The sequence below is a fragment of the Pelobates fuscus genome, chromosome 4 (assembly GCF_036172605.1).
Source record: "Pelobates fuscus isolate aPelFus1 chromosome 4, aPelFus1.pri, whole genome shotgun sequence".
Classification (NCBI taxonomy): Eukaryota; Metazoa; Chordata; class Amphibia; order Anura; family Pelobatidae; genus Pelobates; species Pelobates fuscus.
In genome coordinates, this window is record NC_086320.1 from 149,324,204 (window position 1) to 149,337,972 (window position 13,769).

Sequence of the window (13,769 nt, forward strand, 5' to 3'; positions counted from 1 at the left end):
ACTTGGGTCACACTTATAATTTCCACTGGTAATGATTAACAGGGTTCGTAAAAAAAAACAAAACAAAAAAAAAAAAACGTACTTCTGATTAATTATATCCAGGCAAAATTCGGTAAAAAATAAAATAAAGTAAATATTTATCAACAGTTTTCAGTTTTTGGAATTAAACTGATGGATGCCCATTGTTCTGATAATATTGTTATTACTGGGTAATGGACAGTTTGTACAAAAATATATTATTGCAATCGAACTGCTTCCCACAGTTTTAGGTGTATTCATGTTTCCTAATCTCTGTTTAAAACGTCTAGGACTTTAAGAATTGTAGGGCTCTGTAATTATATTCTGTAAGTTTTAGCGTTGTAAATCATTACCAAGGGGTCAAATTTGGAATTTACAAATCAGGCAATGTCAGCTCTGTAGTGCAGAGTGAGCTGCCCCCCCAGCCACTTACTAAAAGGGGCAGGGAGCAGTCATAACTCTGTAATACTTTATCTCCATTCTGGCATGCAAGGCATTTTAAAGGTTTGTTATTGTTAAAGAATATATGATTTTTTTATTTATATTTGTAATAATAATAATTAACTATTTTTATATAGGGCTTTCAGGGCCGGTGCAAGACTATTTTGTGCCCTAGGCAAGACCTGCTACTTGCACCCCCACCCAAAAAAATGGCCAACTTTTTGTGTCTCTTTTTCCCCCAGCCTATTTTATTTATTTTTTATTTTTTGTAAATCTGTTTTTATTGAGAAGTTGTTCAGACAGTCAATACACACGTTAAGAAGATTTGCATTTTGGGACACGCAGGTCTCCAGCATATCATCAGTTTGAGAATACTATCCGCATCGTTTTAAGGTTCTTGACTCGGTCGACGGATCAAAGCTGTAATTTGATCCGCTGGTTCTTTTGGCTTGTTAGCCGAACCTTTTCCATGCCCCTCATTCCGTACCCCTCCGAGGGGCACAGAGCATCTATCTCCGAAACTAGTGTTCGTTCTCAATTTGCGATCCTGCCTTATCCGTTAGTTATGCTTTGGGTTTGGAGCCTGCGTTGCCAATGTTTAGCGTTTTGTCGTCCCCGTTAATTTATTATGTGCCGATTTGATGTGTGTTCAATTTATTCGGTCAAATGGGGAACCAAATGTTGCTTTTATTTGGGGAGTTATGTAAGTGATATCTAGAATGATCAAAGGTGGTGTTTCAAGGCTTTTAGGCATCTTCCCTGCTGCGTTTTGCAGTCTGTGTGTTATGTGTGTTTATGATATGTGCCCACTGGTGGTGGGATGGTTCTGCTGGCTGAGTTGTATATGTGTTGCGTCAAATATATGATGTGGCATGTTTTCAGTGGGAGGTAGTCCTCCCTTCTGTACGTCAGGCTTTCCCCAGTCTTTCCTAGTCAAAGTATGAGTGTGAGGGGAGCAGTGGTAGGTATGGAAGGGAGATAGGGGGAGAGGAAGAAGAGATAGAACTAGGGGGAACAGTGTATGGTTCATGCTAAGGGGGAGTTGGGGCCTGCGCGCCGCCCCCGCCCCCGGGATTCCCCCAGCCTATTTGTGTCTCTTTCTCCTGCTTTGTTCCCCCAGCCCTTTTGGGCGTCTCTATGTTCTCCCAGCCCTGTTTTGTGTCTTTGTCCCCACAGCCCCTCTGCCCCTCTGTGTGTCTCTTTTTCCCCAGCTTATTTGGGTGTCTCTCTCTCTCCCAACTCCTTTGTGTGTCTCGTTCTCCTGCTTTGTTCCCCCAGCCCCTCAGGGTGTCTCTTTGTCCTCCCAGCCCCTTTTTGTGTCTTTGTCCCCACAGCCCCTCACTGTGTCTCTTTGTCCCCCCCAGCCGCTATGTGCGACTTTTTGGCACCCCTCAGACATCTGTGTGCCTTCCACCCCTTCACCCTCTGTGTACCTCATCCCCCCTTAGCCATTTGTGTGCCTCTTTTCCCCACTCCCATCAGCCCTCTGTGAGCCTCTCTCCTGCCTCAGCCCTCTGTGTGACGCCCTGTTTCCCTCAGCCCTCCGTGTACCTCTTTCACCCCAGTCCTCTGTGTGCCTCTTTCCACCCCAGCCCTGTCTGTGCCTCTATCCACCCCACAGGCCTCTGTGTGCTTCTCCCTCCTCCTAAACCTTCTGTGTGCCTCTTCCCCCCTCAGCCCTCTGTGTACCCTCATGTGGCCCCCCTCCCTGTGCCAACTCACTTCCCTCCATGTAGAGCGACTGAGTCACGGTTAGAGGATCTTCCTGGTCTGACAGCAAGCTGTTTGGCGATCTCTGTGAGCATTTCCTGTAATTCCGGGTAGAGGATACAGAAGCTCAGTCACAACTTTCTGTAGCTGTATGTGGGTAGATGACTGTGGAAATGCTGTGTTTGTTCCAGATCCGCACAATTTATATAAATGAAAAATAAAATCTGTTTTTGCCTCATTCCCTTACTTACATTGTGAGGGTAAATTTCCCTATTCAGTGGTGGCCTAGTGGGTCAGTTTGCAGTCCTTGGTGATCCAGTGGGTAAATGTGCAGTACCTAATTGTCCAATGGTCAATATCTGACCCCTGGTGGTCCAGTGGGACACTTGATGAAGCTTCCTGGTGGTCCAGTGGAAGGGAGCGTTTAAAGTGATCTGCCCCCACCCAATGTGCAAACAGGGGCATTGCTAGGGTCAAAAAACACCTGCTGCTTGAGCCCCCCAAAAACTTGATGACCCGTTCCTAAAACACCATGCATTGCCCCTTCCCAAATTCTAGCCCTCAACATAACTCTTGACACACTCACAGTTATTTACAAACACACACAGAGGTGCAAACACAGACCAAGACAAAAATATTCGGTCACACACAAGTACAGACATGAGCGCACACACACACAGTCAAGCACACACATGCATACAAAGACACAAGTACGCACAGGGACAGACAAACATAGACAGACACACACACAGGGATGTGTCTACCGCGAGGCAAACAAGGCAACGCGACCTGCAGTAATGCCGGAAGCCGGAATATGACATAATATTCCGGCTCCCAGCATCACTCTGCGGCGCGCGAGGGAGCTGAGCGAAGAGCTCATGGGCAAGTGCTCCCTCGCTGAAAACTTAGAGTGCCTGCACGTCCAGCCGCCTTCCTGCCCAGCAGACCCCAGGTGAAAAATCTACCCAGCTATCCCAAACGTAGGGAGGCTGGGTGGATTTTTATTTCATTTTTTTATTATAAGAATTTGTGTTTGTCAGTGAATGTGAGGAAGTCAGTGAGTTTGTTTCAGTGAATGTGAGTGTGTTTCAGTGAATGTGAGTTTGTGTGTCAGTGAATGTGAGTGAATGTGAGTGAGTGAGTGTGTGTGTGTGTCAGTGAATGTTAGTGAATGTGTGTATGTGCCAGTGAATGTGAGTGAGTGTGTGTGTCTGTCAGTGAGTGTGTGTTTTTTAGTGAATGTGTGTATGTTTGTCTGTCCATGAGTGTCCGTTGAGTGTGTGTGTCTGAATGATTGTGTGTGTGTGTCTGTCAGTGAGTGTATGCGTCTGTCAGCGTCTGTCTAAATGATTGTATGTGTGTCAGATTGTGTAAAATCAGTGAGTGTATGTGTGTGTATGTCAGTGTATCTGTGAGTGTGTGCTGGTCCGTGAGTCTGTGTCTGTCAGTCAGTCAAAATGTGTGTAAGTTAACAGTAAGAGGTGTGGCCTTGGCAGGTACATTTAAATTAGGGGGTGCACGAGATCTGTCATGCCTAGGGCAGCACCATTTTAAAATACACCACTGTGCGTGCACACACACACAGGCACACAGGCACACATAGACTCAAACAGGCACAGACAGCCATAAACAGACATACACAGGTTTATACAGACATAAACAGGCACAGACAGGCACAAATACACAGGCAGGAACACCCTGGCACAGACAAACAGAAAAGCACACACAGATACAGATAGGCACAGGCAGGCATAGAAAGATGTAGACATGCACACACAGACACAGACAGGCACACATTGACAGGTACACACAGTCACACACAGGGAGAGATCAATGTACATAAGAGTGCGAGCAGAGTGATGGGTTGTATCTGACTGTATGAGGGATGGAGCAAGTGCGAGTGGGAGAATACATGGTTGTGGTTAGGATTATGGTTTTGGGATAAAGGGATTAAGGCTCAGTAGTAAATAGTGTATAGCTAGATTAATATGGTTCGCAGGTTGTACTAATCTGTACAAAGTACTTTTATTGAGATTTATTTGTAAGAAGGCAGATTCTTTGATGTTTTAAAATCTGACCAGTTTATGAGTGTTTGTGGCAGTGTGAGATTTTCTGAGCATCCATAGATGAATAGAGAGAGATAAAATATGCAAGACATAATGGTGATATTGTGACTACTTTCCAAATAAGACCAGCAGCGCTATGTCTAATTAAGTCAAAAAGTAATAGCTTTCTATGTGTCAGATTAACCCCTTAAGGACACATGACATGTATGACATGTCATGATTCCCTTTTATTCCAGAAGTTTTATTCCAGAAGTTTGGTTAAAAATATCCCGATTATTAACATATTAGTATTGTCCATAAATGCAAAGCGATGTTGCTCAGCATTGTCAAAGGATGAATTAATAACTATGTGTTAGTATAAAATGAATGAGAACAGGTAATAGCTGGATATTGCAATGTATCAGTATAAGACAACATGCAATCATTCTATATTTAAATAATAATACAACTTTTTGTCCACACTCTATTGGTAGAAGTTCTTTAATAAACAACCCTAATTTTAAATTCCTCCCTTATAAAAATGGGTGACATATGGTAGTGTTGGTCTTATTGGCTTATTCATTAAACAGTGATATTGGGTAAAGTGAACATTTTAATTGTGAAAAAATAGAGGCTAAGGCAGTCAGGAATTGTTCCCATCTCAAATCTTTTGACTTTCATTTGGCAACATTTTAATTTAATTAATCACAACTCATTTGTTATGAATTCACCAAACTCTAAATTAAAATGTAAATATCAACATTAACATTAAAGGGACTCTCCGGACGCCAAAAACATTTTAATTTGCTGAAGTGCTTTATATATATATGAAGAGAATATCCTCTTTTTTTTTTTTTTTTTTTCAATTTCAATAGAAATGGGCACTTTTATAAATTAATATTGTTACATCCCTGTGGCTGTCAATCAGACTACTGGTTCTGTTACTTCCTGTTGTTTAGCTCAGTAGCTCAATAGGCAGGAAATTGCTCAGATTACCTGCTTGCAAAGACTCTACTGCATTGGGAACTCTGGGCTGGGTATTAAAGGGAAGAGTTTGCAAATGGCTGCAGACAACAGATCTTTGGCTTTTTTAAGCTGTTTCTGATATTCCCCCATAAAAAATGCATAAATAAATGCATGGGGGTATACCAACTAAACAGTCGGTTTGTATTTTTATTTGGGCAGTGGAGTGTTCTTTTAAGGCTATAGGCTGTGACTATAGCTGAGTTGGAGAATTTTTGCATGCATTTAGCGATTTGGCGTTTAATTCATTATGATTTGTAGTTTAAGGAATAAACCACACTGCTAGGAATTAGCTGTCAATTATGCCAATGAATTTGTGAATCTGCAATTAAACCCGTTCAAAATTCCCTCCCCAATAACACCTCTAATATGATGTACTCTAGAATGATGTACATCCCCTCTGATTAAGTAAAGTGACAAAAATAGGCCTCCCTTTATTTTTTCATATGGTTACAGTTCAAAAGTGGCACAATAAAACTGCATATTGGTGTCAAGGTACTTGATTTATTGTTGTAGCAACAATAAGTGGAAAAAATGTATTGTATGTACAGAGCAAGTAATCACGCTGTACTATATAATAGTTCATCGCAGAGAATGTGTTCCATGAGTGAAGCCACTATCTCCATGTAATCTCACTATAAATACTTTTAAACATCAACAATATAATTCAGAGAAAGAAAATTAACATCAATTCAAAACTAATTTTTGGAATGTTATGTAGCCTTCACTTTTAAAGAATTGCTCTAGATGCGCAAGAGGTATTGGACACCAAAGGCTGGATTGAATTTGGAGAGTAGGGTTAACTCTGCTTACTGATTATCAACCTTGCTGTAGAGTTCAATGTAGGAATTGCTATTCAGTTAGCGGAGTAGAAATCCTTACTCTGCTACCATAATTCAGCCCCAAGCTTCTTTCCTGCTTTTGTTATGAGGAAACCAATAAATTCTTGGTCCTGTGTATATTTGAACAAGTACAGCGCTTACTATTAGCGGTCATCAAAGCAAAAAGTGACAAATGGCTGGACCAATAAAAATTAATTGGCGGGTAGTTGTCTAAGCCAAAAAGCTGTTGCTAGAATCATTTATTAGCCATGACCCTATGAAGACGTTGAAGAAAGAGCAGTTATTGTTCCAAAACCACATAAAAGCTTTATTTATCAGCATGCAGTATGCACAGTATACAGAAGAGTTTGTTAGTTGAAACCGCAAGTTAGTGAACAAAAGAGTGAGTAGCCAAGATTAGTTTTCTTTACTTATTGGCACCTTTGTTGATTTTAGAGTTAATTAGCAACACGGTTCAGAATTTAGTAGTGTTGAGTTTATGTTTGGTGAGAATGAATGACTTTCTCTAGAGAGGCAAGCATGGAACTTCTGTTTTTTTTTTTTTTTTAAATGACTCTTCAGTGAAACTTACTTTTTTATCTATATAAGACTCATGGATATCATGTTTGAATAGCATTTGCATGGGAAGTGAGTCCGATAAATAACTTAATTATTAATATAAAGAGGACGTTTAACATCATTTTATATGTGTCAGGGTTGCCAGGGTCGTTCCTGCTTCCCCCAGCATTCTTCCTGATGCTGCATGCTCCCTAAGCGCGTCCTTTTATTCATGCCCGCATCTGTGACTGAATGACGCATTCGCTATACCAAATCACGCACACTCTGGTGGCTCACAGAATTGATTGATACAGTTTTGTACTGCCTACGAGTCATTTGGAACTCTAAAAATTCTCAGCCTATTATCTGGCGGCCATTGAGAAAAATGATACATACTATACTGATGCTCCTAGCCTATCTGGACTGTAAGCTCGTTTGAGCAGGGCCCTCTTTAACCTATTGTTCCTGTAAGTTTTTGTAATTGTCTCATTTATTGTTAAATCTCCCTCTTTGATAATATTGTAAAGCGCTACGGAATATGCTGGCGCTATAAAAGGCGCTATATAAAACCAGTAATAATAATAATAATAATTTGCAGCCGCAGAGAGGAATGGAAGCCCTGAGGCAGGAGTGTTGGCAAGTCGTGCCCCAACTTTGTAGTTAAACTTCTGCCAAACTGTTTTACCCCTGAAGATAAGAAAGCACTTTGGGCACTCCTGCCCCAATAACAACTTTAAAAAGCTTAAATTGGTAAGCTTATTTAAGTTGTTATTGGGGAATTGTGTTCCAATGCATGAGGTAACTTTGAGGACAGTTACCTAACAAATTCCACGTACCATAACATACTAAGAAGATTTGGGCAAAGTAGGGTATCTTTCTCCATAACTTTACCCGTTTTTCTTGCTACTGTTTTATTTTTGAATCTCATTGTTCTCAGACATTTTACAGAGAGAGATTGACTATTTTACCCTTACACTCAGTGTTGCTCATGTTCTCTATTCTCTTCATTTATTTATTCTGGATTGATGTTTGAGACCTTCCTCTTGGTTTTTTTAGAAGTTCAATTATATGTATTTCAATGGAGTGTGTCATTCTCAGCCATTAGCATGGATATTATGCATCACAAAAGTTGATAAGCCACTGGGTAAGATGAGAGAGCGCCCATGACATTTACAACACAGTTAGGGCAAACAGAGTCTGCATCTGAAATATTGTCATGCAGAGGAGAATGCTGGGATATACAATGTCTCCAGTTGTCAAACTCATCAATTGCATTCTTCATGTAAACTGTGCAATCCACACTACAATCTGTGAGTTTAGTGCTCATAAGAAGAGTGTTGTTTAATACTTGCCCCCCAATAATTGCCAGTCCTCCCAAATCAGAATTAAATTAGACAGATTTTTCTGCAATAAAAAAAAAGTTTTAATCTTTGCTTGAACATTGAGTATTATTTTGTGTTATTCAGAATACAGCATTGGGGTCTATGGAGTATACCGCGAGACCTAAAGCTGTCACTGGAGACAGCCGGGGGAAATGACAAGCTTGACGGCAGTAGCTTCACCTTGTGGCAAGCTTTGTCAAGCATAAGAAATATACTACTTTATCATTATTTTTTTTTTTTTGACTGGATTGGAATTTTATTGAAATTACAACACAGTCAATAAGAGCATTTCATAAAGATTCTAGAGTTGACAGTGCTGCTTTAACTGAGATAATTTCAAGGTCAGGGATGAAACCATCAGTGCAGCTGTTTCCTTAACCTTTTTTATTCTAAATGATATACAGTTGTAATCAAAATTATTCAACCCCTATAGAAAAGCAGGTTTATTGTCAAAATTTACAGGCTTTCAGCTGTTTGCAATTAACAAATCAAACAAAAGCAATTGAACTAGCTCAACACAATGAACGCTTTAAGTGGTTCCCCCAAATTCAACTGAAACTGCAACTTATAATGACTTCTCCAGTCTCAAAATTATTCAGTGCTTTCCTCTGGAGTTTTAGCTGACGCTGAGGGTGAGGACATCCAGCGTCAGTTAGGCGAACAAAAGTCAGTTAACCCTTCAAGGTAATTATTTTTAGCAATAATTACAATAATTACAATTGGAGGGTTAAATTGACAGGGGCACTGCACCCAGACCAGATAACTTCAATAAGCTGAAGTGGTCTGGGTGATTATAGTGTCCCTTTAATCTCCTTTTCCAACACATTCAATACTCGGCCACAGAGACTCCTGCCCACAAAATATTAAGCTACCACACGCTCACAATCCGCCTCCTCCACACACAACACTCAGCCATTACACACTCTCACATACAACAAACAACCACCCACACACTCGCATTTACAGAATAGAGACCGGGGCTCTAGGACGGGTCCCCAATCTAGCATCTTGCGTAAGGCCCTTCTGCAATCTTGGTTCTGCTCTGCATAGTGCCGTTTGTGATGCAGACATTCACTACTTTATGGGTTTTGGGGGATATAATGTCGCAGTCTAATGTAAATGTTGTGGTAGGCTTAAAAAGCTGCTATGTTGCAGCTGTAGCTGAAGTCTTCAGTTTCACCAGTGCCAAGTGGCATAATTGCTTTATATTTGTTCCTTATGTTGCTATCCAAACATATTGTCCTCAATTGCCTATAAATTCTGCAGTGTTGTGCAGTAGAGAAAAAAATTTCTCATATTTAGTGATCTAGCATTAGACAAACTAAAATTAAGATGACGAGAGCCCTGCTCCATTGAGTTGACAGTCTACAAATAAGAAATGGCGGCATTATAATCGAGGTAAAAGTATACATTTGTGAAGAGAACATAGACAGCCAAGTGCACAAACAGTGCCTCACTCTACTTTATACCTAAATTATATGATTAGTTAAATATGAATTATTGTAAAGTAAAATGGCATGGTAGGGTTTGGTCATAATCTGGTACGATGGATGGGCGAGATGAGGAGAACTGTGTTTAGATGGTAGTTAATAAGTTAGCTGATGATTTTCCCAAAAGGGAGCAATTGAGTAATTATTATGTTTTAGGAATTATTTAGTGTTCTGGAATGTCAAATAGAGTGAAATGGCCCATTTTGTTACTAAGGTGCTGAACTCAAAACATTTGTTTCTACAGGAAATACCTGTTACTACAGCATCAATTAAATTTATATTGATTTTCTATGGTGGTACTTTCCAAAATTCAAGCCCTCCTTAACTATTAATAGCATCTGTAGTTTTCTGGAAACGTCTAACGCGTGAAGCCATGCAGAACTGCGTACTGTTAAGAAAGGAAATTGAAGTTTTAGGCCAAATTAGCAGAACTAGAATTATTCGCCAATTTTGAAATTCATATTGGCCTACTTTTTGCAATTTTTTATAGTTAATAATCCCGATACTTTGACTAATGTCTTTACTTCCCTCAAATTGCTTCTCAAAAATTCCCTTAAAACATATTGCTAAATTAAATACATTTATTGTTTTTGTTTATCAACGCAGTCACTTTAATGACTGGAAATGATCCTTTTTGTTAAAAAACAAACAAAAAACTTAAAACTTAAAAGTTATCTCATCCGCACTACAGTACACATGATGCTCAACCCATCAAGTGACCTTTGTTCATTATTACAAATTTTTATAGAGACAGGTTTCCTTTCAACACTATATGCAATGAAATACCATGTTGAAATGTACCTGCTAAATGCCTGTTGTCTCTCCTTTTGTTAGGACATGTTTGAGGAAATGCTATACTATAATAACAATTATAACATTATATGATTTTCTTTCAGCTATTTGCATATTGGGGAGGTAAAGAAAAGGACCGTGGATCCCATGAGCCAGGTAAGATTTGCATCCTTTTTGTAATTTGTGTCTGAATTCATCACCAGATGGCACAGAATACAATACTTTTTATTCACTTATTCACTTATGTATATGATTATGAGTTGTTAGGCTCATTTAGTGGTTTTGTTGCACAAAGTGCCATGGTTTAATATCAAACTGTAAAAAAGCCAAGGATCTTCCCGTTGCCAAGGGACAGCCATCACAGCCACATTGAGAACACGGAATTACTACTTCCATATTATCAATGTCAATTATGCCCAATATGGATTGCATTGACTCTCTAGCTGAGAGTGCTGGGCTAATTGACCCAATTTGTGTTGTCCAGGTTAAATGAAGTTGACATTGATAACAAGGTAGAGCTAATTGCAATGCAACTTAGATTAGGACTTTATCTTGGAGCTGAGAAGATCCTCAGATTATATCAAATTCTGCTACTAAACCAACTAAATTGAACTTTCATCACATACAGAAGGCTCTTGCAGGGTCTAGCAAGCTTAACATAGCAGGGGATACGGAAATCTTAATTAAACAGAACTTGCAATAAAGAAAGCCTAAATAGGGCTCTCTTTACAGGAAGTGTTTATGGAAGGCTGTGCAAGTCACATGCAGGGAGGTGTGACTAGGGTTCATAAACAAAGGGATTTAACTCCTAAATGGCAGAGGATTGAGCAGTGAGGCTGCAGGGGCATGTTCTATACACCAAAACTGCTTCATTAAGCTAAAGTTGTTCAGGTGACTATAGTGTCCCTTTAAGGAAAGTGCGTTATATTGTGCTTCCCAATTTCAGTCAGTAGGGTTAATCTCATCATAGTTACCCTCTTATAATTAAGTGTTCTTGCATAGCAAGACCAATTACTGTTATCTCACATATATATTATTATTCTTATTATAGCCAAATTTACCACCCTAACTCCTCCCACAGTTTTTACACTACATAGACAGTAATATACCGAAACGTGCGGATTGTTCCCGATTGGTGTGCTATTACTTTGTGGAACGTTTCGCCGAATGGTTCTCGAAATATCGTCGTTCTTGTGGCGAAATTGGTCCCATAGGAATGAATGGCAACATGTTCAAAACTAGAGTGGGAGCGGGCAAAAGCTGAAAAATCAGGACATGATTTCTAAACTGCCACCACTCCCTCATTTTCAAGCCCACCTACACAAATATCTTAAATATCTTATATCAAAACGTTCAGTTATCCCTCCTGCCACTAAAAATGTCCACGGCTAAGCCATAGTCCTGCTAGTTTTCACAATATGACCATTTGTTTGCAACTCACGCCGTCCATTGACATTCATTGAAACTCCACTCTAGCCAGCTCAAACTTGAAGGGCAATTTCTAAACTGCGACTGTGCCTTCATTTTTAATACTTCAGAGACATACTATGCATCAAAATGTAGGTTTGTATAGTTGTATCGATGTAGGATGTATAGCTTTTAAAATACGACCGTTTGAAGATGGCAACCGCCAAAATACTCTGACCTGTGCCAGGTGGAGCAGCAAGTGATGTCATAGACAGGGCCTTTTGTACATCTGGTAATGTTTTTATAAATGTATGTTTTAATGTAACTATGAAGCACTTTGGGCAACAACATTGCAATTAAATGTGCTATATAAATAAATAATAACAGTTACTCCGCCCACTCCAGTTGTAGACTACTGGTGGAGGCAAGAACACTTCACACAATTTCCCCAGAAATTGTAGCTTTCTAGTTAGATTTAATTCTTTAGTCCTGCCCTAAACCCCATTTAATTTGTGTTGAGATCTAGTGGGATGATGAAATTAACAAAACGTGAAGCAGCCTCTTTTTGGTCACTCCACAATCCCAGCATTTAGGACCAGCGTGGGGGAGGGAGTTTAATAAGTACACTGGTGGGCAGATGCAACTGCTCATATGTTACCCTATTCGCTTAGTGGCATGAGGAGAAGTATGAATGAATTCATAGCCAAACATTTCTAGTTCATTTGCCAGTTACCCATAATTTCTGAGTTGGTGAATAAGTGCTGACATTTCCTATTCTATTTTAGTCATTTATAATTCAATTTTAATTATAAAAATTGCTGCTGGTAAATATATCATACAGAGTATGTTTTAGTAATGGGCTCTATTAAATTTCACCAGTTATTTATAATTGTATTTTAAAGCTCCCTTATACTGTAATCAACCTATTTATATCAGTCATCTGACAAATTGGTACATTCCAGACGTCAAACATTGAACATTGTGTTTTTTAACAAGCATGTGGAAGGTCAAAAAGTCAGAGATTATATTACGAAAAAATGAACTCAGAACCTTTGTTGCAGCCATTTCATGCTCTTTGTCTTTGCCTAACTTATTCTACTCATAGGTTACAAACTGTAACCAAGAAACTCACACAGCATTGAAAAGTAACCCACTACTGTTTTTGTTTATGTCTTCAGGGTATAGTTACAGAATTCTCTGTCGGCACTACACAATTGTTTTTTGTTTGTTTTTTTCACTAGTCAGGTACTTTGTGACCATAAGTCTACCTCCAACTAATTTTTCTTAATCTTAAACAAGTAAAACAAACTTGGCACACAGTTTTTACCTGCATATGATAACATCTTATCAGTCATTAGAACCGTACCAACTACTCTCTCTCTGTTTTTTTTTTTGTAATCTAATATAATCCAGGTGTATTTTTTTAATCTAACCATCATTAGTGTTTTAGTTATCCTAAGCAATATTAAATACTCGTACTATTACCCAAACAATTACAATACTTTATGAAAAATGTTTATCCTAACATCTGTAATAGTCAAGGCATCTAAATTATTAGCACGACTCCCTGTTCCTCGGTCCCTGATTAACCTGATATGTACGATAGAAAAATTACTGTCGTGCCTACACTGGCAGAGGGAACAGATTCGCAAATGCCTCAGGATTTTCACCATTTCAATAACTAAATGCTTGTTTGTGCCCTCAAAGAGCTTTTTTTCCCCAGGTCTTTTTAACATATAGACAATGCTGCTTTTGTTTGGCAGTGCAAGATGAAATAAATTGCAATAAACCAAATAAATTGCAATAATTTTGCCTTCAGCTGGTTCTTATTCTTGCCTGAGAGGACACCCCACTCAACACTATACAGAAACCTGGAACAATATGTAAGGGCTCGTATGCCGTATCTTAAGGGGAAGAGGAGATAGGGGAGGACTCTGGGATGCTGTTTGCAGTAACTGCCCGTAGTAAACTTGGAAATTATGATATATGACTTTCACATGGCAACCAGTTTTCTTGTATGTAGGAAACAATTTTACATACAGTCCTAATGTTTGCTTTCTGCTGGCAATTTTGTGGCCGGTG

The 13,769-nt window shown here is 39.3% G+C and overlaps 1 protein-coding gene across 3 annotated transcripts in view; it reads left to right on the forward strand.

The window, feature by feature from the left end:
* The window catches only part of DCDC2 (doublecortin domain containing 2), a 226,629-nt gene that overhangs the window by 6,690 nt on the left and 206,170 nt on the right, over nt 1-13,769 (forward strand). For all 3 annotated transcript variants that reach the window (XM_063451678.1, XM_063451679.1, XM_063451677.1), the window contains exon 2: nt 10,385-10,436. In XM_063451678.1, the coding sequence (XP_063307748.1) occupies nt 10,385-10,436 (52 nt within the window). The remainder of the gene's footprint in view (nt 1-10,384; nt 10,437-13,769) is intronic.